The sequence below is a fragment of the Oncorhynchus mykiss genome, chromosome 11 (genome assembly GCF_013265735.2).
Source record: "Oncorhynchus mykiss isolate Arlee chromosome 11, USDA_OmykA_1.1, whole genome shotgun sequence".
Lineage (NCBI taxonomy): Eukaryota > Metazoa > Chordata > Actinopteri > Salmoniformes > Salmonidae > Oncorhynchus > Oncorhynchus mykiss.
In genome coordinates, this window is record NC_048575.1 from 556,064 (window position 1) to 580,956 (window position 24,893).

Genomic DNA, 24,893 nt, shown 5'->3' on the forward strand with positions numbered 1-24,893 from the left:
CAGATGTTAATGGTCACATACACATGGTTAGCAGATGTTAATGGTCACATACACATGGTTAGCAGATGTTAATGGTCACATACACATGGTTAGCAGATGTTAATGGTCACATACACATGGTTAGCAGATGTTAATGGTCACATACACATGGTTAGCAGATGTTAATGGTCACATACACATGGTTAGTAGATGTTAATGGTCACATACACATGGTTAGTAGATGTTAATGGTCACATACACATGGTTAGTAGATGTTAATGGTCACATACACATGGTTAGTAGATGTTAATGGTCACATACACATGGTTAGTAGATGTTAATGGTCACATACACATGGTTAGTAGATGTTAATGGTCACATACACATGGTTAGCAGATGTTAATGGTCACATACACATGGTTAGCAGATGTTAATGGTCACATACACATGGTTAGCAGATGTTAATGGTCACATACACATGGTTAGCAGATGTTAATGGTCACATACACATGGTTAGCAGATGTTAATGGTCACATACACATGGTTAGCAGATGTTAATGGTCACATACACATGGTTAGCAGATGTTAATGGTCACATACACATGGTTAGTAGATGTTAATGGTCACATACACATGGTTAGCAGATGTTAATGGTCACATACACATGGTTAGCAGATGTTAATGGTCACATACACATGGTTAGTAGATGTTAATGGTCACATACACATGGTTAGCAGATGTTATTGGTCACATACACATGGTTAGTAGATGTTAATGGTCACATACACATGGTTAGCAGATGTTAATGGTCACATACACATGGTTAGCAGTTGTTATTGGTCACATACACATGGTTAGCAGATGTTACTGGTCACATACACATGGTTAGCAGTTGTTATTGGTCACATACACATGGTTAGTAGATGTTAATGGTCACATACACATGGTTAGCAGATGTTAATGGTCACATACACATGGTTAGCAGATGTTAATGGTCACATACACATGGTTAGCAGATGTTAATGGTCACATACACATGGTTAGCAGATGTTAATGGTCACACACACATGGTTAGCAGATGTTAATGGTCACATACACATGGTTAGCAGATGTTATTGGTCACATACACATGGTTAGTAGATGTTAATGGTCACATACACATGGTTAGCAGATGTTAATGGTCACATACACATGGTTAGCAGTTGTTATTGGTCACATACACATGGTTAGCAGATGTTACTGGTCACATACACATGGTTAGCAGTTGTTATTGGTCACATACACATGGTTAGTAGATGTTAATGGTCACATACACATGGTTAGCAGATGTTAATGGTCACATACACATGGTTAGCAGATGTTAATGGTCACATACACATGGTTAGCAGATGTTAATGGTCACATACACATGGTTAGCAGATGTTAATGGTCACACACACATGGTTAGCAGATGTTAATGCGAGTGTAGCGAAATGCTTGTGCTTCTAGTTCCGACAATGCAGTATTAACCAACAAGTAATCTAACTAACAATTCCAAAACTACTGTCTTATACACACAAGGGATAAAGGGATAAATAATATGTACATAAAGATATATGAATGGGTGATGGTACAGAGCAGCATAGGCAAGATACAGTAGATGATATCGAGTACAGTATATACATATGAGATGAGTATGTAAACAAAGTGGCAGTTTAAAGCATAGGCAAGATACAGTAGATGATATCGAGTACAGTATATACATATGAGATGAGTATGTAAACAAAGTGGCAGTTTAAAGTGGCTAGTGATACATGTATTACATAAGGATGCAGTAGATGATATAGAGTACAGTATATACGTATGCATATGAGATGAATAATGTAGGGTAAGTAACATTATATAAGGTAGCGTTGTTTAAAGTGGCTAGTGATATATTTACATCATTTCCTATCAATTCCCATTATTAAAGTGGCTGGAGTGAGTCAGTGTCATTGTGAGTGTGTTGGCAGCAGCCACTCAATGTTAGTGGTGGCTGTTTAACAGTCTGATGGCCTTGAGATAGAAGCTGTTTTTCAGTCTCTCGGTCCCAGCTTTGATGCACTTGTACTGACCTCGCCTTCTGGATGATAGCGGGGTGAACAGGCAGTGGCTCGGGTGGTTGATGTCCTTGATGATCTTTATGGCCTTCCTGTAACATCGGGTGGTGTAGGTGTCCTGGAGGGCAGGTAGTTTGCCCCCGGTGATGCGTTGTGCAGACCTCACTACCCTCTGGAGAGCCTTACGGTTGAGGGCGGAGCAGTTGCCGTACCAGGCGGTGATACAGCCCGAAAGGATGCTCTCGATTGTGCATCTGTAGAAGTTTGCGAGTGCTTTTGGTGACAAGCCAAATTTCTTCAGCCTCCTGAGGTTGAAGAGGCGCTGCTGCGCCTTCTTCACGATGCTGTCTGTGTGAGTGGACCAATTCAGTTTGTCTGTGATGTGTATGCCGAGGAACTTAAAACTTGCTACCCTCTCCACTACTGTTCCATCGATGTGGATCGGGGGGTGTTCCCTCTGCTGTTTCCTGAGGTCCACAATCATCTCCTTAGTTTTGTTGACGTTGAGTGTGAGGTTATTTTCCTGACACCACACTCCGAGGGCCCTCACCTCCTCCCTGTAGGCCGTCTCGTCGTTGTTGGTAATCAAGCCTACCACTGTTGTGTCGTCCGCAAACTTGATGATTGAGTTGGAGGCGTGCGTGGCCACGCAGTCGTGGGTGAACAGGGAGTACAGGAGAGGGCTCAGAACGCACCCTTGTGGGGCCCCAGTGTTGAGGATCAGCGGGGAGGAGATGTTGTTGCCTACCCTCACCACCCGGGGGCGGCCCGTCAGGAAGTCCAGTACCCAGTTGCACAGGGCGGGGTCGAGACCCAGGGTCTCGAGCTTGATGACGAGCTTGGAGGGTACTATGGTGTTGAATGCCGAGCTGTAGTCAATGAACAGCATTCTCACATAGGTATTCCTCTTGTCCAGATGGGTTAGGGCAGTGTGCAGTGTGGTTGAGATTGCATTGTCTGTGGACCTATTTGGGCGGTAAGCAAATTGGAGTGGGTCTAGGGTGTCAGGTAGGGTGGAGGTGATATGGTCCTTGACTAGTCTCTCAAAGCACTTCATGATGACGGATGTGAGTGCTACGGGGCGGTAGTCGTTTAGCTCAGCTACCTTAGCTTTCTTGGGAACAGGAACAATGGTGGCCCTCTTGAAGCATGTGGGAACAGCAGACTGGTATAGGGATTGATTGAATATGTCCGTAAACACACCGGCCAGCTGGTCTGCGCATGCTCTGAGGGCGCGGCTGGGGATGCCGTCTGGGCCTGCAGCCTTGCGAGGGTTAACACGTTTAAATGTTTTACTCACCTCGGCTGCAGTGAAGGAGAGGCCGCATGTTTTCGTTGCAGGCCGTGTCAGTGGCACTGTATTGTCCTCAAAGCGGGCAAAAAAGTTATTTAGTCTGCCTAGGAGCAAGACATCCTGGTCCGTGACTGGGCTGGATTTCTTCCTGTAGTCCGTGATTGACTGTAGACCCTGCCACATGCCTCTTGTGTCTGAGCCGTTGAATTGAGATTCTACTTTGTCTCTGTACTGACGCTTAGCTTGTTTGATTGCCTTGCGGAGGGAATAGCTGCACTGTTTGTATTCGGTCATGTTACCAGACACCTTGCCCTGATTAAAAGCAGTGGTTCGCGCTTTCAGTTCCACACGAATGCTGCCATCAATCCACGGTTTCTGGTTAGGGAATGTTTTAATCGTTGCTATGGGAACGACATCTTCAACGCACGTTCTAATGAACTCACACACCGAATCAGCGTATTCGTCAATGTTGTTATCTGACGCAATACGAAACATATCCCAGTCCACGTGATGGAAGCAGTCTTGGAGTGTGGAGTCAGCTTGGTCGGACCAGCGTTGGACAGACCTCAGCGTGGGAGCCTCTTGTTGGTTGGGCTGTCTACTGTGTCTGTATAGAAACATATGGTTGGACCGTCTACTAACCCTGTCTCCCTTCCTCCGCTCCCTCCCTCACTCTCTCCTCCTAATCCCAACCTATTTCCTTTTCAAAACATTTCTTCTGTGGTGTCACTCCGTTCAACAGTCCTGATGTTTCACCAGCCTCTCCTCCATGTTATCTGATGCATGGTTCCATCTAGTGGCAGTAGAGGGGAGTGCAGTTGCTTTGTGACTTGAACTGCAGTTCCTGTTTGTTTTTTTCACCTTTATTTAACTGCTACCTGGCCAAGATAAAGCAAAGCAGTGAGACAAAAAACAACAACACAGAGTTACACATGGAATAAACAAACATACAGTCAATAACACAATAGAAAAATCTATATACATTGTGTGCAAATGAGGTAAGATTAGGGAGGTAAGGCATTAAATAGGCCGTAGTGGCGGAATAATTACAATTAAACACTGTAGTGATAGATATGCAGCAGATGAATGTGTAAGTAGAGATACTGGGGTGCAAAGGTGCAACACAATATATACAGTATGGGGATGAGGTAGGTAGATTGGGTGGACTATTTACAGATGGGCTATGTACAGGTGCAGTGATCTGCTCTGACAGCTAGTGATGGAGATATGAGTCTCCAGCTTCAGTGATTTTTGCAATTCGTTCCAGTCATTGGCAGCAGAGAACTGGAGGAAAGGTGGCCAAAGGAGGTGTTGGCTTTGGGGATGACCAGTGGGATATACCTGCTGGAGGTACGGGTGGGTGTTGCTACGGGTGGGTGTTGCTACGGGTGGGTGTTGTTATGGTGACCAGTGAGCTGAGATAAGGCGCGGCTTTACCTAGCAAAGACTAATAGATGACCTGGAGCCAGTGGGTCTGGTGATGGATATGTAGTGAGGGCCAGCCAACGAGAGCGTACAGGTCGCAGTGGTGGGTGGTATATGGGGCTTTGGTGACAAAACGGAAGGCACTGTGATAGACTGCATCCAATTTGTTGAGTAGAGTGTTGGAGGCTATTTTGTAAATGACATCGCCGAAGTTAAGGATCGGTAGGATGGTCAGTTTTATGAGGGTATGTTTGGCAGCATGAGTGAAGGATGCTTTGTTTCAAAATAGGAAGCCGATTCTAGATTTAATTTTGGATTGGAGATGTTTAATGTGAGTCTGGAAGGAGAGTTTACAGTCTAACCAGACACCTAGGTATTTGTAGTTGTCCACATATTCTAAGTCAGAACCGTCCAGAGTAGTGATGCTGGTCGGGTGGGTGGGTACGGACAGCAATCGGTTGAGGAGCATGCATTTAGTTTTACTAGCATTTAAGAGCAGTTGGAGGCCACAGAAGGAGAGTTGTATGGCATTGAAGCTTGTCTGGAGGTTAGTTAACACTGTGAATGTCTCTTGTTCTTCAAAGCTCTTGAGGAATGACCAGTGTGATAACACCAGTCTCTCCCCCTCCCTCTCTCTCTCTCCCCCTCTCTCTTTTCTTCTCTTTCTCTTCCTCTCTCTCCAGCCAAGTCCATCCTGAAGAAGGCTAAGTGTGAGCAGGGTGGGCGGGGCAACGTGACCTTTGACATGCTGACAGTGTTCCTGTTCCCGCGGTGCCAGGGCTACAGCAGCGTGCCCAGTAGGGGGGGCTGTTCTCTGGGCATGATGCAGCGCCACAGCGCCCTCCGCAGGTACACCCTGGATGAGTACGCTGTGGAGCAACACACCCTCCGCCGGGAGAAACTCCTCGACCGCCTCCGAGAGGAGAAACTGGATGCTCTCAAACAGAAGGTCAGACCTGGGAGATGTATGTATTGAGGCCTTGACTGAGTACAGGGAGACGAGACACACAGTTCCCCATGTCTGGGTTAGCTAATGCAGTGATGTCTGATTGTGAAAAGGTTTTAATAGCAAGTCTGATTCTTTCAAATGAGTTGGTGTTGAACACTTTGTTTAGTTGGGAGTTGATTATAACTTCCTGAGAACATGTATACGTGTATCACAATGATCCCCCGTCTCTCCCTCGTAGCTGACTAAGGGAGGCACGGTGGAGTCAGAGGAGGCTGACCGCCTCACCGTCGAAGACATCCCAGAGGACGAGATGGACATTAGCAGCTGTAACCTAGACGACGGCTCCTTCCTCCACCCCTACCCCTCCAAGAGGAGACATGCCCTGCTGAAGGCTGCGGGGGTGAAGGTGGAGAAGGAGGAGAAGAGGCAGCTGCAGCAGCTCAGAGTGTCCAGGGAGGACTGTGGGTGTGACTGCCAGGGTTTCTGTGAGCCAGAGACCTGCGCCTGCAGCCTGGCAGGCATCAAGTGTCAGGTAAGACACTTTGCTAATGAAAACTCACATATGAACATTTATTCAACTTCAATGTTAATAGTAAACTGACCTCTCATGTTTTTAAATACTTTATATTCATAACAATATGAGCAGTGGTTATTTGTCCACTGTACTACAATATTCTGAACCCTCAGGGACAAAGCAGAACCTGATTTTTAACGTTCTCTTCTCTCCCCAGATGGACCACTCGTCATTTCCCTGCGGCTGCACTAAGGATGGCTGCGGTAACCAGGAAGGTCGTAAAGAGTTCAACTCCAGCCGGGTTCAGACCCACTACATCCACACCATCATGAAGCTAGAGCTGGAGAAGAGACTGGAGGAGACGTCTGGACCAGAGGAAGAGGACCTGGAAGAGACCGCCCCATGTCACTACTACAACCCCTTGTCCAACCTCCCCTCCGTCCCAGACCGCTCCTCCTTCCACTTCATCTCAAAGCTGGCGGCGGTCAGGGAGAACAGCTGTAGTAGCGACATGACCGACTCCTCTGCCTCCTCTGGGGGGAGTGAATACTCAGAGGAAGGGGCGGAGTTAGTGGTGGGGTTAGGGCGGCGCTCCCGGGAGGATGGCCCTCTACTGGATGATGTGGATGAGAACGGACTGAGCCGCATCCTCAGCTTCAGTGACATCGACGACTACAATGTAAACAACCGCGTTGTCAATGACAACCGCTGCTGCCCCGAGCAACGTCTACAGCAACAGCCGTGGATATTGACAGGGTTTATTACGGCAGACTTCCAAGAGGATAATAACAATCTGGAGGTGCACAGAGACAACCGGGCCATGGCCATAACACAACTGTTAGATGATAACGCTAACCAAGGCAACGCTCTGTTCCACCACAGCGGCTGCAGTGTCTCCAACATGCCCTCTTCCTCAGTAGACTGCCCCAACACCCCCTCTTCCTCAGTAGACTGCCCCAACACCCCCTCTTCCTCAGCAGACTTCCCCAACACCCCCTCTTCCTCAGTAGATGGCACCGCTGCCAGCCTGTCCTCAGAGTCTGACTTGGAGTTCTTTGATGGTTTCTGTCTGGGTACTTCCTCCCTCTACAACTCCCTAAAGGAATACCAACACATGGACAGCTTCTTTCACTTCCAGTTGCCTAGTTACCCCAGCAGCCAATCACAGGCCAGTGACCCTGGGGCCTGTCTCCTGGAGTCTCTGATTGGTCTGTCAGAATCTGTCCCAGAACCCCCTGCAACGTTCAGACAATCAACCGGACCTGAACTGCCAACTGTGTTCTGGGCTATGCAGTGAATTAGTGGGGACGGTAGGTAAACTGCTGTTGGAAGAAGCTGTGATTTCTCGCTCCCCTGACTATTGTTAATGAGATTCCGTTCTTGCCTTCCAAATCTTAGCAAAAGCAGTTGGTAATTTTTGCTGTATGAAATGGCAGCGAACATTTAATTTGGAAAAAAGAAAGTGAGACTAACATAAAAGTGTTAAACGCTCGATTGTGTAATCTGAGTCATGTATCTGTGACCATACGCTGATGCCGTGTGCTGGAGCCAAGCCTGCCCCTCCACACTAACACAACACAGAGGGTAACTGGTGTTAGTTGCTGTTCTGTTTGGGGACATGGTCAGTAGGGAATCTTTAAACGTTGCTGAATGTCAACCTCAGGGACTTTTTCTAGCTTTAGGAAGCAGACCGTTGTGGCCATTGAAACACTGTGTTGCGTTTACAGACACACACAGACACACACAGACACACACAGACACACCCCCACTAGAATCACAACGTCCTCATAACCCCGTTTCCCATGACGTCTCTGTGCTCCGTCCCAGTTGACCGGAGTAAGGGGGGTGGTCAACCCCTGTGTTTCATCCTAAAGCTAGAAAGCCCCCATAATGGTGCCCAAGGCTCTGGTATGGTACAGCAGTCCCTCCGTAAGCCCCTTGGTCAGCACGTCATCTGTGAAACTGATGATTGATGAACCATAACTTCCTGGTTCTCCATCTATGATTGACTTTTACTTGCAATTTGTTTTTTGTTTTTTATTTTATGATTTTCAATTTATTTTCAGATAAAAATGCCTGCTAAACGTAGGTTCAAGCAGCAGTTTGATATTTATAACCTGGAAATGCAATCTTACTTTAGGTATCAGTGACTTTGTCCCAAATGGCTCCCTATTCCCTATATATAGTGCACTACTTCAGACCAGAGCCCTATGGCTCCCTATTCCCTATATATAGTGCACTACTTCAGACCAGAGCCCTATGGCTCCCTATTCCCTATATATAGTGCACTACTTCAGACCAGAGCCCTATGGCTGCCTATTCCCTATATATAGTGCACTACTTCAGACCAGAGCCCTATTCCCTATATATAGTGCACTACTTTAGACCAGAGCCCTATGGCTGCCTATTCCCTATATATAGTGCACTACTTCAGACCAGAGCCCTATTCCCTATATATAGTGCACTACTTTAGACCAGAGCCCTATGGCTGCCTATTCCCTATATATATAGTGCACTACTTCAGACCAGAGCCCTATGGCTCCCCATTCCATATATATAGTGCACTACTTCAGACCAGAGCCCTATTCCCTATATATAGTGCACTACTTCAGACCAGAGCCCTATTCCCTATATATAGTGCACTACTTCAGACCAGAGCCGTATAGAACCCTATTCCCTATATATAGTGCACTACTTCAGACCAGAGCCCTATGGCTGCCTATTCCCTATATATAGTGCACTACTTCAGACCAGAGCCCTATGGCTCCCTATTCCCTATATATAGTGCACTACTTCAGACCAGAGCCCTATAGAACCCTATTCCCTATATATAGTGCACTACTTCAGACCAGAGCCCTATGGCTCCCTATTCCCTATATATAGTGCACTACTTCAGACCAGAGCCCTATAGAACCCTATTCCCTATATATAGTGCACTACTTCAGACCAGAGCCCTATGGCTCCCTATTCCCTATATATAGTGCACTACTTCAGACCAGAGCCCTATGGCTCCCTATTCCCTATATATAGTGCACTACTTCAGACCAGAGCCCTATAGAACCCTATTCCCTATATATAGTGCACTACTTCAGACCAGAGCCCTATAGAACCCTATTCCCTATATATAGTGCACTACTTCAGACCAGAGCCCTATGGCTGCCTATTCCCTATATATAGTGCACTACTTCAGACCAGAGCCCTATAGAACCCTATTCCCTATATATAGTGCACTACTTCAGACCAGAGCCCTATGGCTCCCTATTCCCTATATATAGTGCACTACTTCAGACCTTAGCCCTATGGCTGCCTATTGACGGGAGCCCGGGGGCACTATTAGGAAATAGAGAGCCATTTGGGTGCATTCCCTTATCCATAATATCCCTGCTCTGCTCAGAGACATTGTTGAGATTTGGGGAAAATGGGATTATTTAAAAGCTAAATCCATTGTGAAATGACTTAACGGTCCAATGCAGCTGTTTTTATCTCAATATCAAATCATTTCTGGGTAATAATTAACTACCTTACTGGGATTGTTGTCAATTAAAATGGTCACAAAGAAGGACAAAATGCATTCTTAGCAAAGGGCAAGATTTTAGCTCTGGCTGTCTGGGAGTGGTCTGAGTGGGGAGGGGAAAACAGAACATTAGCTGTTATTGGCTGAGAGGTTTGGAACTCTTTCTTATTGGTCTATTTACTGCATGGTGACCATGGAAGGACAAAACTCAATCTCAACAAAAGAGGCTTACATTTCAGCCGGTCTTTTCAAACCGTTCTTACACTTAAAGGGCACTATCATCATTCCATAGTGTTATTCCAACCTCCTAGTGTGGAAATATAGATAAAACACAGGAAATCGTTTTTGACTGGACCTGTATCCTTTTAATATTTTTACATATTACATTTTGGTTAAATGATTTGTAATTATTTCAGATGTTATCTAATTTATGACGTTGGGCTATAAGAGAGCGAGGGATGTTGTTCTCACTCAGTGCCTGTGTTTTTGACACATTTTCTACTAGCCCAGTCTGAAAATGTAATTTAACTTCCATCCCTGAGCACAGTGCTTCCATTTGAGCTGTGGGACTGAATACTGTGTAACCTACTTTCTAAATCAAACATTTGTACTATGGGTCTATTGATATTTCTGCCTATAATGTTACCATAGAGAATCACACTAATATTTTCTAACTCATTTATGTAGATTGAAAGAAAAATTATATCATCTGTATCACTGACAAATTAATTATTTTATTAAGAAAATACAAATTGCATAATTTTTTTTGAAATATTGAAATCTTTAAAATATGACTTATAGAGATGCCGATTATGAATGCTATTGCTGTATAGCATTTTGAAGTATTTTCACCAGTTAGATTGTTTTGGACTATAAAATGACGCTAAAACTAAAATGAATTAGAAAATATCCATATGATTGTACTCTAAATGGTATGGTTGTGACCAAGATCACATTCTATTGTAAATTAAATGATCAAATATCAAGGTTTTGTGGAGAAAAACAAAATGCTATATTATGCAAAAAGCCTGAGGTACATATCCCATCCTACGCTGTTCTACAGCCAGCCTATAGCTAGCCTCCTATTGGAGAGGGGTATTCAACTCTTACCCTACCAGTTCCAGAGCCTGCTGGTTTACTGTTCTACGGGATAATTGCGCACACCTCATGTCCCAGGTCTAAATCAGTCCCTGATTTAGAGGGGAACAATGAAAAAAGGCAGTGGATCTGGCTTGGAGGTCCTGAGTTGAGTTTGATGGGTGTAGGAGTTATGCATGATGCTCCCATTCATACTGTCTATATGTTTTCTGATTGTTCTATACGTTGAACAGTGAACATGTATTCTTCTGTTATCTGCCTTAATTTGCTGACTTTTATAAATCCACCTGATGGGGTTTTCAATGGGTGGAGATCACCTGATAGGGTTTTATATTGCCACCAACAGGACACCTGATGGGGTTTTATATTACCACCAATAGGACACCTGATGGGGTTTTATATTGCCACCAAGAGGACACCTGATGGGGTTTTATATTGCCCCCAACAGGACACCTGATGGGGTTTTATATTGCCCCCAACAGGACACCTGATGGGGTTTTATATTGCCCCCAACAGGACACCTGATGGGGTTTTATATTGCCACCAACAGGACACCTGATGGAGTTTTATATTGCCACCAACAGGACACCTGATGGGGTTTTATATTGCCACCAACAGGACACCTGATGGGGTTTTATATTGGTTGAGATCACCTGATAGGGGTTTATATTGGTTGAGATCACCTGATAGGGGTTTATATTGGTTGAGATCACCTGATAGGGGTTTATATTGGTTGAGATCACCTGATAGGGGTTTATAATGCCACCAACAGGACACCTGCGCTTCTCTGGTGTAAATGCATCATTATCAATGAAGACATGGCAACAATGGGTAATTATTCATGTAAAGTACCATGGCTTTTTTAATTACAATGTGTATTTTGTTGTACATATTTTCTGCTTGAATGGTACTGCAGAGCAAACCAAGCAGCTTTATTGTTTTCTCATTGTCACTCTTTAACTGAAAAGTCATTTTTTACAGTTTGTCCCTTCAAAATAAAAAAACATTTTATTTCTTAAATCCTTGACTTTATTTTATTTTATACATCTATTCCCATTTTAAGGACATTGTTATTTTTCGTTAGTGTTCAACCTTTACCAAACTTTTTGACCTCATCAGATTTCCTAAAATGACATCTAACTGCCTGTAGCTCAGGACCTGAAGCAAGGATATGCATAGTCTTGGTACCATTTGAAAGGAAACACTTTGAAGTTTGTGGAAATGTAAAAGGAATGTGGGAGAATATAACACATTAGATCTGGTAAAGATAATACAAAGAAGAAACCATGTATTTTTTTTGTAACATCTTTAAAATGCAAGAGAAAGGCCATAATGTATTATTCCAGCCCAGGCGCAATTTAGATTTGAATAACTTTTCAAGATCATAATTGTGCACTCTCCACAAACAATAGCATGGTATTCTTTCACTGTAATAGCTACTGTAAATTGGACAGTGCAGTTAGATTAACAAGAATTTAAGCTTTCTGCCAATATCATGGGAATGTCCTTGTTACTTACCTAATTACCTAATTGTTACCTAATTGCATTAGCATGTGTTAGCTCAACTGTCCTGAGGGGGGACCCACCAATCCTGTAGAGGTTAAATCCTTGACTTTTTATTTTGTACATCTATTTCCATTTTAAGGGCATTGTTATTTTTCTTTCATGTTCAAACTTTTTGACCCCATCAGATTTGTACCCATTCACCCTAGCTGGCCTTTTTCTGGGTCAGTTTATGCTTGCTTTGTTGAGTTGACTTTTACAGTCCAACAACAGTAGAAAACATCAGTGTTCAGCTCATGGTTTTAACTTTGAGTCACTAGAGTCATTTAGAGTTGGAGACATACAGTACCAGTCAAGTTTGTGTACACCTACTCATTCAAGAGTTTGTCTTTTATTTTTTTAAACAATTTTCTACATTGTAGAATAATAGTGAAGACTTCAAAACTATGAAATAACTCATGGAATCATGTAGTAACAAAAAAGTGTTGAAATAATATATTTTATATGTTAGATTCTTCAAAGAAGCCACCCTTTGCCTTGATGTCTTGATGACAGCTTTGCACACTCTTGGCATTCTCTCAACCAGCTTCACCTGGAATGCATTTCCAACAGTCTTTAAGAAGTTCCCACATATGTTGAGCACTTGTTGGCTGCCTATCCTTCACTCTGCGGTCCAACTCATCCCTACCCATCTCAATTGGGTTGAGGTCAGGTGATTGTGGAGGCAAGGTCATCTGATGCAGCACTCCATCACTATCCTTGGTCAAATAGCTCTTACACAGCCTGGAGGTGTGTTCGGTCATTGTTCTGTTGAAAACAAATTATAGTCCCACTAAGTGCAAATCAGATGAGATGACGTATCACTGCAGAATGCTGTGTTAGCCATGCTGGTTAAGTGTGCCTTGAATTCTAAATAAATCAGACCGTGTCACCAGCAAAGCACCATCACACCACCTTCTCCATGCTTCACGGTGGGAACCACACATGCAGAGATCATCCGTTCACCTACTCTGTGTCTCACAAAGACACAGCGGTTGGAAACAAAAATCTCTAATTTGTACTCATCAGAGCAAAGGACAGATTTCCATTGGTCTAATGTCCATTGCTCATGTTTCTTGGCCCAAGCAAGTCTCTTCTTATTATTAGTGTCCTTTTTTAGTGGGTTCTATGCAGCAATTCCACCATGAAGGCCTGATTCACGCAGTCTCCTCTAAACTGTTGATGTTGAGATGTGTCTGTTTCTTCTAACTCCCTGAAGCATTTATTTGGACTGCAATCTGAGGATGGTAACTCTAATGAACTTATCCTCTGCAGCAGAGGTAAATCTGGGTCTTCCTTTCCTGTAGCGGTCCTCATGAGAGCCAAGTTATATCATAGCGCTTGATGGTTTTTGAGACTGCATTTGAAGAAAGGCATTTGAATCTAAACATTAAAAAAATAATCTAAACCAGTTTTTTGGCAGAAAGGCCTTCTGGAACATGTGAACGTTCATGTGCCTTAATAACAAATATGTATTCAATCCATAAATACAAATCAAATTGTTAAATTACGAGCCTAGTTGGTTTAGCCATGAAAAAAGTCAGGAACTGTCGTGGAAATTTCCTCTATTTACCAAATCATGGGAGCAAACCACAACACAAGTCAGAGTTAGTTATCAAAGTCCATCTAGCAAAGACACACACAGGATAAGACCGCATCGGCATAATTCATCGTTCAGCTTTGTCTCCTTACTCAAACCCCAGAACCATAAACCAATCCTCCATATCAACAGGCATATATCAAATTGTCATTTAGATACAACCAACTCTAAATACAACCAATCCTGGACAAACTCACGGAGAGGATAGAATGATTCCAGACACTGCCATCCTCCTTTCCCCGATGGGAAAAGTAGGGAGTGAACTGGCACACAAACACAGTGGAGCAAAAGATATGTTTACACATGATGACCCCTTGACCTCTCCCCTCTCTGCGGACCATGCAACTTAGTCTTGACATAGAACAGATACTGCAACCCTGCCACAGTATTATACAAAAATAACATTCTTGATGAGAAGTAACTTACAAACATATGATGAATATGAAACATCTTACATATGTTACCAACAAATTCTGATTATTCCACGACAGAACCTTCCCGCTATCCATGATTGGCTGAGATAATGGATGGGCCAGACATGCCGGGAGATGAGTTTTAATAGGTCTGCCATGTAGCACGCTTCTGTGTATATAACGTGAGCTGTTCACTAAATGTTGACAGTCCTTTCTACCCCGCTGTTTTTTAAAGATATAATGTTAGTCATCGAGAACTATAAAAGTTTTGCTACTTTTCTCATCAACATTGATTCCCTGAATGTAGCACGCGGCAAGTTGGAGAAAGTAATGGGCTACTTTCTGCACACGCCACGGTCAGTGTGAACCGGAGTGACTTGACAACGCTGGCCAAACAAGATGTAGCTACATCCATGTATACGAACGAGTAAGAGTCTATCTCCATTTTCAGATATAAGTTTTTAATTTTGTCAGAAAGTCATTTTTATTGCAAGTTAAAGCATACTGTTAGTTAGCTAGCAAACATTATCTAGGAAGCCAACATGCTAACATTTACGTATATGATCTGTGTATTAATATTACTCGAATCAGAAGTCCATTTGCATTGCTAGTTATAGCCTAATCTTAGCTAGCTAACATTGAACCTAGTTTGTTAGCTTTAGCTACCTGCAGATTCACACTACAGATGACAATGTTTGTATTGGTAGTAGTATGAGTTGGGATTTTGGTTCATTGTTCAGCTAGCTAGCTACATGTCTAAACAAAAGACTCCACTTCGGCCGAATTACCACATGACCCATCAAATTAGCCAGGTGTGTCTCGGGGGAATTACAGCCATCTATTGTATTTCATGAACATGTGTACATGTCTAGACAATAGTGACCCTTCCACTTAGCTAGATGTGACTGGGGGTGGTTATTGCATTTCCTTCACATGACCCATCAATTTAGACAAGTGTGTCAGGTAAGTGTCATCTAATATTGCTAAACTATTTTCTGGATACGTTCTGTTTTTGATATTTCTACTATGCACGTAACCACTTTACTGTGCTATTTACACCTTCTCTATCATGTGACAAATAAACCTGGATTTGATTTGATATAGCGCGTGTTTACCACATGGCCTCACGTGAATAATTAAAGAGATGGGTGGGGCTAAGGTTTGAGGAACGATGCTGAATGTGTGTAGACGAAGAGCTCTCCAGTAGGTGTAGCATCAGTCTGACAGATGTGTTGTTACCTACCCTTACCACCTGGGGGCGGCCCGTCAGGAAGTCCAGGATCTAGTTGCAGAGGGAGTGTTTAGTCCCAGCGCCCATAGCTTAGTGATGAGCTTTGTGGTCACTATGTGTCAAACGCTGAGCTGTAGTCAATGAATGGCATTCTCACATATGTGTTCCTTTTGTCCAGGTGGGAAGGGGAAGTGCTGGAGTGCAATAGAGATTTCATCATCTGCTGGGGAGGTATGCAAATTGGAGTGGGTCTAGGGTTTCTGGGATAATGGTTTTGATGTGAGCCTGACCAGCCTTTCAAAGCACTTCATGGCTACAGACGTGAGTGCTACGGGTCGGTAGTCATTTAGGCAGGCACCTTTAGTGTTCTTGGACACAGGCACTATGGGGGTCTGCTTGAAACATTTTGGTATTATTGTTGGTATTATATTCAGGACAGGTTGAAAATGTCAGTGAAGACACTTGCCAGTTGGTCAGCACATGCTCGCAGTACACGTCCTGGTAATCCATCTGGCCCTGCGGCCTTGTGAATGTTGACCTGTTTAAAGGTCTTACTCACATCAGCTACAGAGAGCGTGATCACACAGTCATCCGGAACAGCTGATGCTCTCATGCATGCTTCAGTGTTGCGTGCCTCGAACTGAGCATAGAAGTAATTTAGCTCGTCTGGTAGGCTCGTGTGTCTGGGCAGCTCGCGGCTGTGCTTCCCTTTGTAGTCTGTAATAGTTTTCATGCCCTGCCACATTCGACGAGTGGAGCCGATGTAGTACGATTCAATCTTCGTCCTGTTTTGACGCTTTGCCTGTTTGATGGTTCGTCAGTGGGCATAGTGGGATTTTTTATAAGCTTCCGCTCCTTGAAATTGGCAGCTCTACCATTTAGCTCAGTGCAGATGCTGCCTGTAATCCATGGCTTCTGGTTGGGGTATGTCCGTACAGTCACTGTGGGGACGACGTCATCGATGCACTTATTGATGAAGCCAGTGACTGACTGATGTGGTGTACTCTTCAATGCCATCGGAAGAACCGCGAAACATATTCCAGTCTGTTCTAGCAAAACAGTGCTGTTGCTTAGCGTCTGCGTCTTCTGACCACTTCTGTATTGAGCGAGTCACTGCTGCTTCCTGCTTTAGTTTTTGCTTGTAAATAGGTTTGTATGGCCGAGCAGCCACACACAAGCCTAAGATCTCCATGCGCAATGCCAAGCGCTGGCTGGAGTGGTGTAAAACTCGTCCCCATTGAATTCTGGAGCAGTGGAAACGCGTTCTCTGGAGTGATGAGTCACGCTTCACCATCTGGCAGTTCGACGGACTAATTCGGGTTTGGAGGATTTCAGAAGAATACTACCTGCCCAAATGTATAGTGCCAACTGTGAAGTTTGGTGGAGGAGGAATAATGGTTTGGGGCTGTTTTTCATGGCATCTCCATGGGCCCACCTTGGGGGGGGGGGTCAAAGGTCATACCGCTATGCATTTTGTGGTATACTGAGACAGGATGGGCAGTATTTAAAAAAGCTTCATTATCTCATGGTACCCTAGATGATAAATACACCAAATGTCCCACAGAACAAGGAGACTTATTTAAAAAGTTTCATAGAGTCATCAATGATTTAGTCACAGCAGCCTATTTTCAAGTTGGCCACCATTACAATGTGGAGAAACTGAATTTATTTTCAAAGCCATAAATGAATAAATAATTGTTGTAATGAGACCATAAAGACTGAAAACATGTGTAAGGTGATGCTGAATGATGGCCCAGAGATGTTATAAGTATTTAGCTAAATACTACCAGAATCATGGTAGTAATATGACAAAAATGCTGTCTGAATTGCAGAGTTTTGTAGCTGTTTCAAATACTATACATTCAGAATGTCTTCAGACCTCGTTTCCCAAAACATTTACGTTCCAGCCTTATTCTGAGTGTTTCCCCCTCATCAATCTACACATTATATACCCCATAACGACAAAGCAAAAACTTTTTTTTTTACATTTTTGCAGATTTATAAAAATAAAAAAACGGAATTATCACATTTACATAACTATTCAGACTATTTACTCAGTACTTTGTTGAAGCACCTTTGGCAGTGATTACAGCTTCAAGTCTTATTGGTTATGACACTACAAGCCAGGCACACCTGTATTTGGGGAGTTTCTCTCATTCTTCTCTGCAGATCCATGCTCTGTCATGTTGGGTTGGGAGCGTCGCTGCATAGCTATTTTCAGGTCTCTTCAGAGATGTTAGATCGTGTTCAAGTCCGTGCCACTCAAGGATAGTCAGAGACTTGTCCCCATGCCACTCCTAGGTTGTCTTGGTTGTGTTCTTAGGGTCATTGTTCTGTTGGAAGGTGAACCTTTGCCCTGGAGCTAGTTTTCATCAAGGCTCTCTCTGTACTTTGCTCCATTAATCTTTCCCTCGATCCTGACTATTATCCCAGTCTCTGCCACTGAAAAACATCCCCACAGCATGATGCTGCCACCACCATGCTTCACCGTAGGGGTGGTGCCAGGTTTCTTCCAGACGTGACGCTTGGCATTCAGGCCAAAGAGTTCAATCTCGGTTTCATCGGACCAGAGTATCATGTTTCTCTAATCAAATCAAATTGTATTGGTCACATACACATATTTAGCAGATGTTATTACGAAATGCTTGTGTTCCTAGCTCCAACAGTGCAGTAGTATCTAACAATTCACAGCAATACACACATCTAATAGTAAAACAATGGAATTAAAACATTTAAACTCAGCAAAAAAAAAATGTCCCTTTTTCATGACCCTGTCTTTCAAAGATCATTCGTAAAAATCTAAATAACTTCATAGATCGTCATTGTAAAGGGTTTAAACACTGTTTCCCGTGCTTGTTCAATGAACCAGAAATAATGAATGAACATGCACCTAATGGAATGGTCGTTAAGACACTAACAGCTTACAGACGGTAGGCAATAAAGGTCACAGTTATGAAAACTTAGGACACTAAAGAGGCCTTTCTACTGACTCTGAAAAACACCAAAAGAAAGATGCCCAGGGTCTCTGCTCATCTGTGTGAATGTGCCTTAGGCATGCTGCAAGGAGGCATGAGGACTGCAGATGTGGCCAGGGCAATAATTTGCTATGTCCGTACTGGGAGACGCCTAAGAAAGAGCTACAGGGAGACGGGATGAACAGCTGATCGTCCTCGCAGTGGCGAGGACACTGTTGTTTCAACACCATTGTCAACCTAATGTGTGGAATCTACGTTGAAAACACATTTGAATTTACAAAATGTCATTAACCAGTATGGTTTGCATCTCATTTCAACCATCATTGTAAACATTGAAATTGGGGTAAAACTTCCAACTCAAACACAATAACTTAACCCGACTAACAGGTTGTTAAAGCAATCTAATGTTGAAATTGCGTTGAAAATAAGGTTTGGGTTAAGGGCCCTGCACAGCGGTGCTCTATATGGTGCTCTGTGGAGGTTGCCTGCTCTGTCACACTTTTTGGGCCTGTTGTGTGGAGGACAGTCTGAGGCCTTTGATTGGGGCAAGAAGCTGGCTGGAATGTCAGCCTTGCGGAGATCAGGCCACCTCTCCAGGGCTCGGCCCCACCCCTCTCCGGCCCTCTCCCCTCCTTTCCCTGGTGCAGGGAGCTGGGTGGATGGCTTTGACGCCCCCTGGTGGACATAAGCGTTCAAATCACCTGTCAATGGACAGGTGTAAAGAACACGTGTAAAAATGACCATGACAAGCTTTCAAATGACCTGTTAACTCACACTGGGCAGGTGAAAAAATCACGTGTACAAAAAAATACTTTTGACACTTGTAATAATCATTTGTCAGTTGCCTTTTTCAAGTGTTAAGAGGATTTGTACTTTTTATCTTTTCATACTAATCGAACACAGAGTGGACTTGACATCTTTGCTCCAGGCTGTGAATCCACACCGCTCGATGCGTCTGGCACGTCGTCTCTGTTTGTTACTTTAGCCTGGCTGCATACAGAGTAGTTTCTGTGCGACGTGGAGGCATATCTCCTCGGCTAAGACAACACATTCAAAATGACAGTACTACCTCACCTTAGTTAAAAAACAACTGGAACGGTAGTTTGCGATGGGCATAAGTCAAAGCTCAATAGTACCCGACGGGGGGGCAAGTGGATACCATGTCCATGGGGTAGGTTGCTAATGATGCTAGCCAGCCTAGCAAACAGTATAGTAGGATTTCAAGACAGTGTGCTGTTTATATATATATATATATATATATTTAGCAGAAATCAGCAACTTTGACATCTAGACTGCCTTCTGCTCTGTAACGTTATGTCTGTGATAATGAAGAGGCACTGACACATCTCTTTTCCTCTGCTTGGTTCGTTACACCATCAGCTATACTGTTTACAATCTATTGGTTGCGTTTTGGGGACTAACTTCTGCAGTGCCATGTTATTAGGAGATAACGTTATGTGTGTTATATATGTATAAAGGACGTCACGCTGCTTGCTTTAGTGAGTTCCTCCCGTTTCGGCCCTGACGCGAACCCGGGACCTCTGCCTGGTTCACACACGTCACCGCCCTACTGAAGCTTTTTACCAGTTGTCACCGCCCTACTGAAGCGTTTTACCGGTTGTCACCGCCCTACTGAAGCGTTTTACCGGTAGTCGCGGCGCGAAAAACTAGCTGGAGTAAATTTCTCATGTCCCCATGTGCTACATATGTCATTGGGGTACCAGAAGTGTAAATGACGTCATCATTCCCACAATCAGAGTTTGTGCGGACAGATGTCGCCAGCCTGTCATTATCCAACAGGGATCATCAACTAGCTGTTATAGAATATGCATAACATGCAGCCTCCAATTGCAACGTATGTCTATGCCCACACATATTGTCTCAAACATTTTCTATTTTTAATAGCCTCAAAAACCAAGTTAGTCATACCTAATTTCACACTACCTCATCACTGATAATTCTTCACGTTTTACCTACCGTTGACACGTCCAAACTGCATCTCTTTTCCAATCATTTGATTGATCACAATCAGTTTCATGGGAATATGCATTCAAATCTTCTTGAATTACTGTTTGGTGAGTGAATTAGAGCAGATGATGCCAGTGGTGGAGAAGTACCCAACTGTCATACTTCTGTAAAAGTAAAGATACCTTCATAGAAAATGACTCAAGTAAAAGTCTAAAAGTATTTGGTTTAAAATATACTTAAGTATCAAAAGTAAAAGTATAAATCATTTCAAATTCTTTATATTAAGCAAACCAGATGGCACCATTTTCTAGTTTTTATTTATTTACGGATAGCCAGGGTCACGCTCCACACTCAGACATCATTGACAAGCAAAACATGTCGGTTTAGTGAGTCCGCCAGATCAGAGACAGTAAGGATGACCAGGGATGTTCTCTGTTTAGTGAGTCCTCCAGATCAGTAGGGATGACCAGGGATGCTCTCTGTTTAGTGAGTCCTCCAGATCAGAGGCAGTAGGGATGACCAGGGATGTTCTCTGTTTAGTGAGTCCGCCAGATCAGAGACAGTAAGGATGACCAGGGATGTTCTCTGGTTAGTGAGTCCTCCAGATCAGTAGGGATGACCAGGGATGATCTCTGTTTAGTGAGTCCTCCAGATCAGAGACAGTAAGGATGACCAGGGATGTTCTCTGTTTAGTGAGTCCTCCAGATCAGTAGGGATGACGAGGGATGTTCTCTGTTTAGTGAGTCCTCCAGATCAGAGGCAGTAGGGATGAGCAGGGATGTTCTCTGTTTAGTGAGTCCTCCAGATCAGAGACAGTAGGGATGACCAGGGATGTTCTCTGTTTAGTGAGTCCTCCAGATCAGAGACAGTAAGGATGACCAGGGATGTTCTCTGGTTAGTGAGTCCTCCAGATCAGTAGGGATGACCAGGGATGTTCTCTGTTTAGTGAGTCCTCCAGATCAGAGGCAGTAGGGATGAGCAGGGATGTTCTCTGTTTAGTGAGTCCTCCAGATCAGAGACAGTAGGGATGACCAGGGATGTTCTCTGTTTAGTGAGTCCTCCAGATCAGAGGCAGTAGTGATGACCAGGGATGTTCTCTGTTTAGTGAGTCCTCCAGACCAGAGGCAGTAGGGATGACCAGGGATGTTCTCTGTTTAGTGAGTCCTCCAGATCAGTAGGGATGACCAGGGATGTTCTCTGTTTAGTGAGTCCTCCAGATCAGTAGGGATGACCAGGGATGTTCTCTGTTTAGTGAGTCCTCCAGATCAGAGACAGTAGGGATGACCAGGGATGTTCTCTGTTTAGTGAGTCCTCCTGATCAGAGGCAGTAGGGATGACCAGGGATTTTCTCTGTTTAGTGAGTCCTCCAGAACAGAGGCAGTAGGGATGACCAGGGATTTTCTCTGTTTAGTGAGTCCTCCAGATCAGAGGCAGTAGGGATGACCAGGGATGTTCTCTGTTTAGTGAGTCCTCCAGATCAGAGACAGTAGGGATGACCAGGGATGTTCTCTGTTTAGTGAGTCCTCCAGATCAGAGGCAGTAGGGATGACCAACAGATGTTCTCTGTTTAGTGAGTCCACCAGATCAGAGACAGTAGGGATGACCAGGATGTTCTCTGTTTAGTGAGTCCTCCAGATCAGAGGCAGTAGGGATGACCAGGGATGTTCTCTGTTTAGTGAGTCCTCCAGATCAGAGACAGTAGGGACGACCAGGGATGTTCTCTGTTTAGTGAGTCCTCCAGATCAGAGGCAGTAGGGATGACCAGGGATGTTCTCTGTTTAGTGAGTCCTCTAGATCAGAGGCAGTAGAGATGACCAGGGATGTTCTCTGTTTAGTGAGTCCTCAAGACCAGAGGCAGTAGGGATGACCAGGGATGTTCTCTGTTTAGTGAGTCCTCCAGATCAGTAGGGATGACCAGGGATGTTCTCTGTTTAGTGAGTCCTCCAGATCAGTAGGGATGACCAGGGATGTTCTCTGTTTAGTGAGTCCTCCAGACCAGAGGCAGTAGAGATGACCATGGATGTTCTCTGTTTAGTGAGTCCTCCAGATCAGTAGGGATGGCCAGGGATGTTCTCTGTTTAGTGAGTCCTCCAGATCAGTAGGGATGACCAGGGATGTTCTCTGTTTAGTGAGTCCTCCAGATCAGAGACAGTAGGGATGACCAGGGATGTTCTCTGTTTAGTGAGTCCTCCTGATCAGAGGCAGTAGGGATGACCAGGGATGTTCTCTGTTTAGTGAGTCCTCCAGATCAGAGGCAGTAGGGATGACCAGGGATGTTCTCTGTTTAGTGAGTCCTCCAGATCAGAGGCAGTAGGGATGACCAGGGATGTTCTCTGTTTAGTGAGTCCTCCAGATCAGAGACAGTAGGGATGACCAGGGATGTTCTCTGTTTAGTGAGTCCTCCAGATCAGAGACAGTAGGGATGACCAGGGATGTTCTCTGTTTAGTGAGTCCTCCAGATCAGAGGCAGTAGGGACGACCAGGGATGTTCTCTGTTTAGTGAGTCCTCCAGATCAGACGCAGTAGGGATGACCAGGGATGTTCTCTGTTTAGTGAGTCCTCCAGATCAGAGACAGTAGGGACGACCAGGGATGTTCTCTGTTTAGTGAGTCCTCCAGATCAGTAGGGATGACCAGGGATGTTCTATGTTTAGTGAGTCCTCCAGATCAGTAGGGATGACCAGGGATTTTCTCTGTTTAGTGAGTCCTCCAGATCAGAGGCAGTAGGGATGACCAGGGATTTTCTCTGTTTAGTGAGTCCTCCAGATCAGAGACAGTAGGGATGACCAGGGATGTTCTCTGTTTAGTGAGTCCTCCAGATCAGAGACAGTAGGGACGACCAGGGATGTTCTCTGTTTAGTGAGTCCTCCAGATCAGAGGCAGTAGGGATGACCAGGGATGTTCTCTGTTTAGTGAGTCCACCAGATCAGAGACAGTAGGGATGACCAGGGATGTTCTCTGTTTAGTGAGTCCTCCACATCAGAGGCAGTAGGGATGACCAGGGATGTTCTCTGTTTAGTGAGTCCTCCAGATCAGAGGCAGTAGGGATGACCAGGGATGTTCTCTGTTTAGTGAGTCCTCCAGATCAGAGGCAGTAGGGATGACCAGGGATGTTCTATGTTTAGTGAGTCCTCTAGATCAGAGGCAGTAGAGATGACCAGGGATGTTCTCTGTTTAGTGAGTCCTTCAGATCAGAGACAGTAGAGATGACCAGGGATGTTCTCTGTTTAGTGAGTCCTCCAGATCAGAGACAGTAGGGACGACCAGGGATGTTCTCTGTTTAGTGAGTCCTCCAGATCAGAGACAGTAGGGATGACCAGGGATGTTCTCTGTTTAGTGAGTCCTCTAGATCAGAGACAGTAGGGACGACCAGGGATGTTCTCTGTTTAGTGAGTCCTCCAGATCAGAGACAGTAGGGATGACCAGGGATGTTGTCTGTTTAGTGAGTCCTCCAGATCAGAGACAGTAGGGATGACCAGGGATGTTCTCTGTTTAGTGAGTCCTCCAGATCAGAGACAGTAGGGATGACCAGGGATGTTGTCTGTTTAGTGAGTCCTCCAGATCAGAGACAGTAGGGATGACCAGGGATGTTCTCTGTTTAGTGAGTCCTCCAGATCAGAGACAGTAGGGATGACCAGGGATGTTCTCTGTTTAGTGAGTCCTCCAGATCAGAGACAGTAGGGATGACCAGGGATGTTGTCTGTTTAGTGAGTCCTCCAGATCAGAGACAGTAGGGATGACCAGGGATGTTCTCTGTTTAGTGAATCCTCCAGATCAGAGACAGTAGGGATGACCAGGGATGTTCGGTTGATCAAATCAAATGTTATTTGTCACGTGCGCCGAATACAACAGGTGTAGGTAGACCTTACAGTGAAATGCTGAATACAACAGGTACCTTACAGTGAAATGCTTACTTACAAGCCCTTAACCAACAATGCGGTTAGTCGAGGTAATTGAGGTAATGTGTACCTGTATGTAGAGTTATTAAAGTAACTATGCATAGATAATAACAGAGTAGCAGCAGTGTAAAAGATGGTGGGGGGGCAATGCAAATAGTCTGGGTAGCCATTAGAGTAGATGTTCAGGAGTCTTATGGTGTGGGGTGCATGAATTGGAATATTTTTCTGTCCTGCTAAGCATTCAAAAATGTAAAATTTCAGACGTGCGGCAATGTTTTTTTGGACAGCAGTGGCTTCTTCCGTGTTGACCTCCCATGAACACCCTTCTTGTTTAGTGTTTTATTTATGCGCAGTTTGAGCAACTGGAAGTGACGTTGCAGGCTAGCTCAGTGCTGCCCCCTCTCAATGATTAACT

At 44.3% G+C, this 24,893-nt stretch overlaps 2 protein-coding genes across 2 annotated transcripts in view; both read left to right on the forward strand.

Annotated features, from left to right (window-relative positions):
• Positions 1 to 5,370: 5,370 nt before the first annotated feature.
• LOC118937458 (cysteine/serine-rich nuclear protein 1-like) lies at positions 5,371 to 8,513 on the forward strand. The gene is made up of 4 exons (XM_036936628.1): positions 5,371 to 5,377; positions 5,460 to 5,725; positions 5,964 to 6,257; positions 6,457 to 8,513. The coding sequence occupies exons 1-4, from the start codon at positions 5,371 to 5,373 to the stop codon at positions 7,534 to 7,536; spliced, it is 1,647 nt and encodes a 548-aa protein (XP_036792523.1). The 3' UTR covers positions 7,537 to 8,513.
• An 11,063-nt stretch (positions 8,514 to 19,576) lies between these two features.
• Positions 19,577 to 24,893, forward strand: part of LOC110536523 (Golgi reassembly-stacking protein 1) — a 28,700-nt gene continuing 23,383 nt past the window's right edge. The window contains exon 1 of the mRNA XM_036934647.1: positions 19,577 to 19,783. Coding sequence (XP_036790542.1) covers positions 19,721 to 19,783 — 63 coding nt within the window. The 5' untranslated portion in view covers positions 19,577 to 19,720. The remainder of the gene's footprint in view (positions 19,784 to 24,893) is intronic.

What these genes read in the sequence shown, in the direction of transcription:
- LOC118937458 (XM_036936628.1), top strand. An exon ending in TGGATGCTCTCAAACAGAAG is followed by an intron (nt 5,726 to 5,963) that starts GTCAGACCTGGG and finishes TCTCCCTCGTAG; the next exon opens with CTGACTAAGGGAGGCACGGT. An exon ending in TGGCAGGCATCAAGTGTCAG is followed by an intron (nt 6,258 to 6,456) that starts GTAAGACACTTT and finishes TTCTCTCCCCAG; the next exon opens with ATGGACCACTCGTCATTTCC.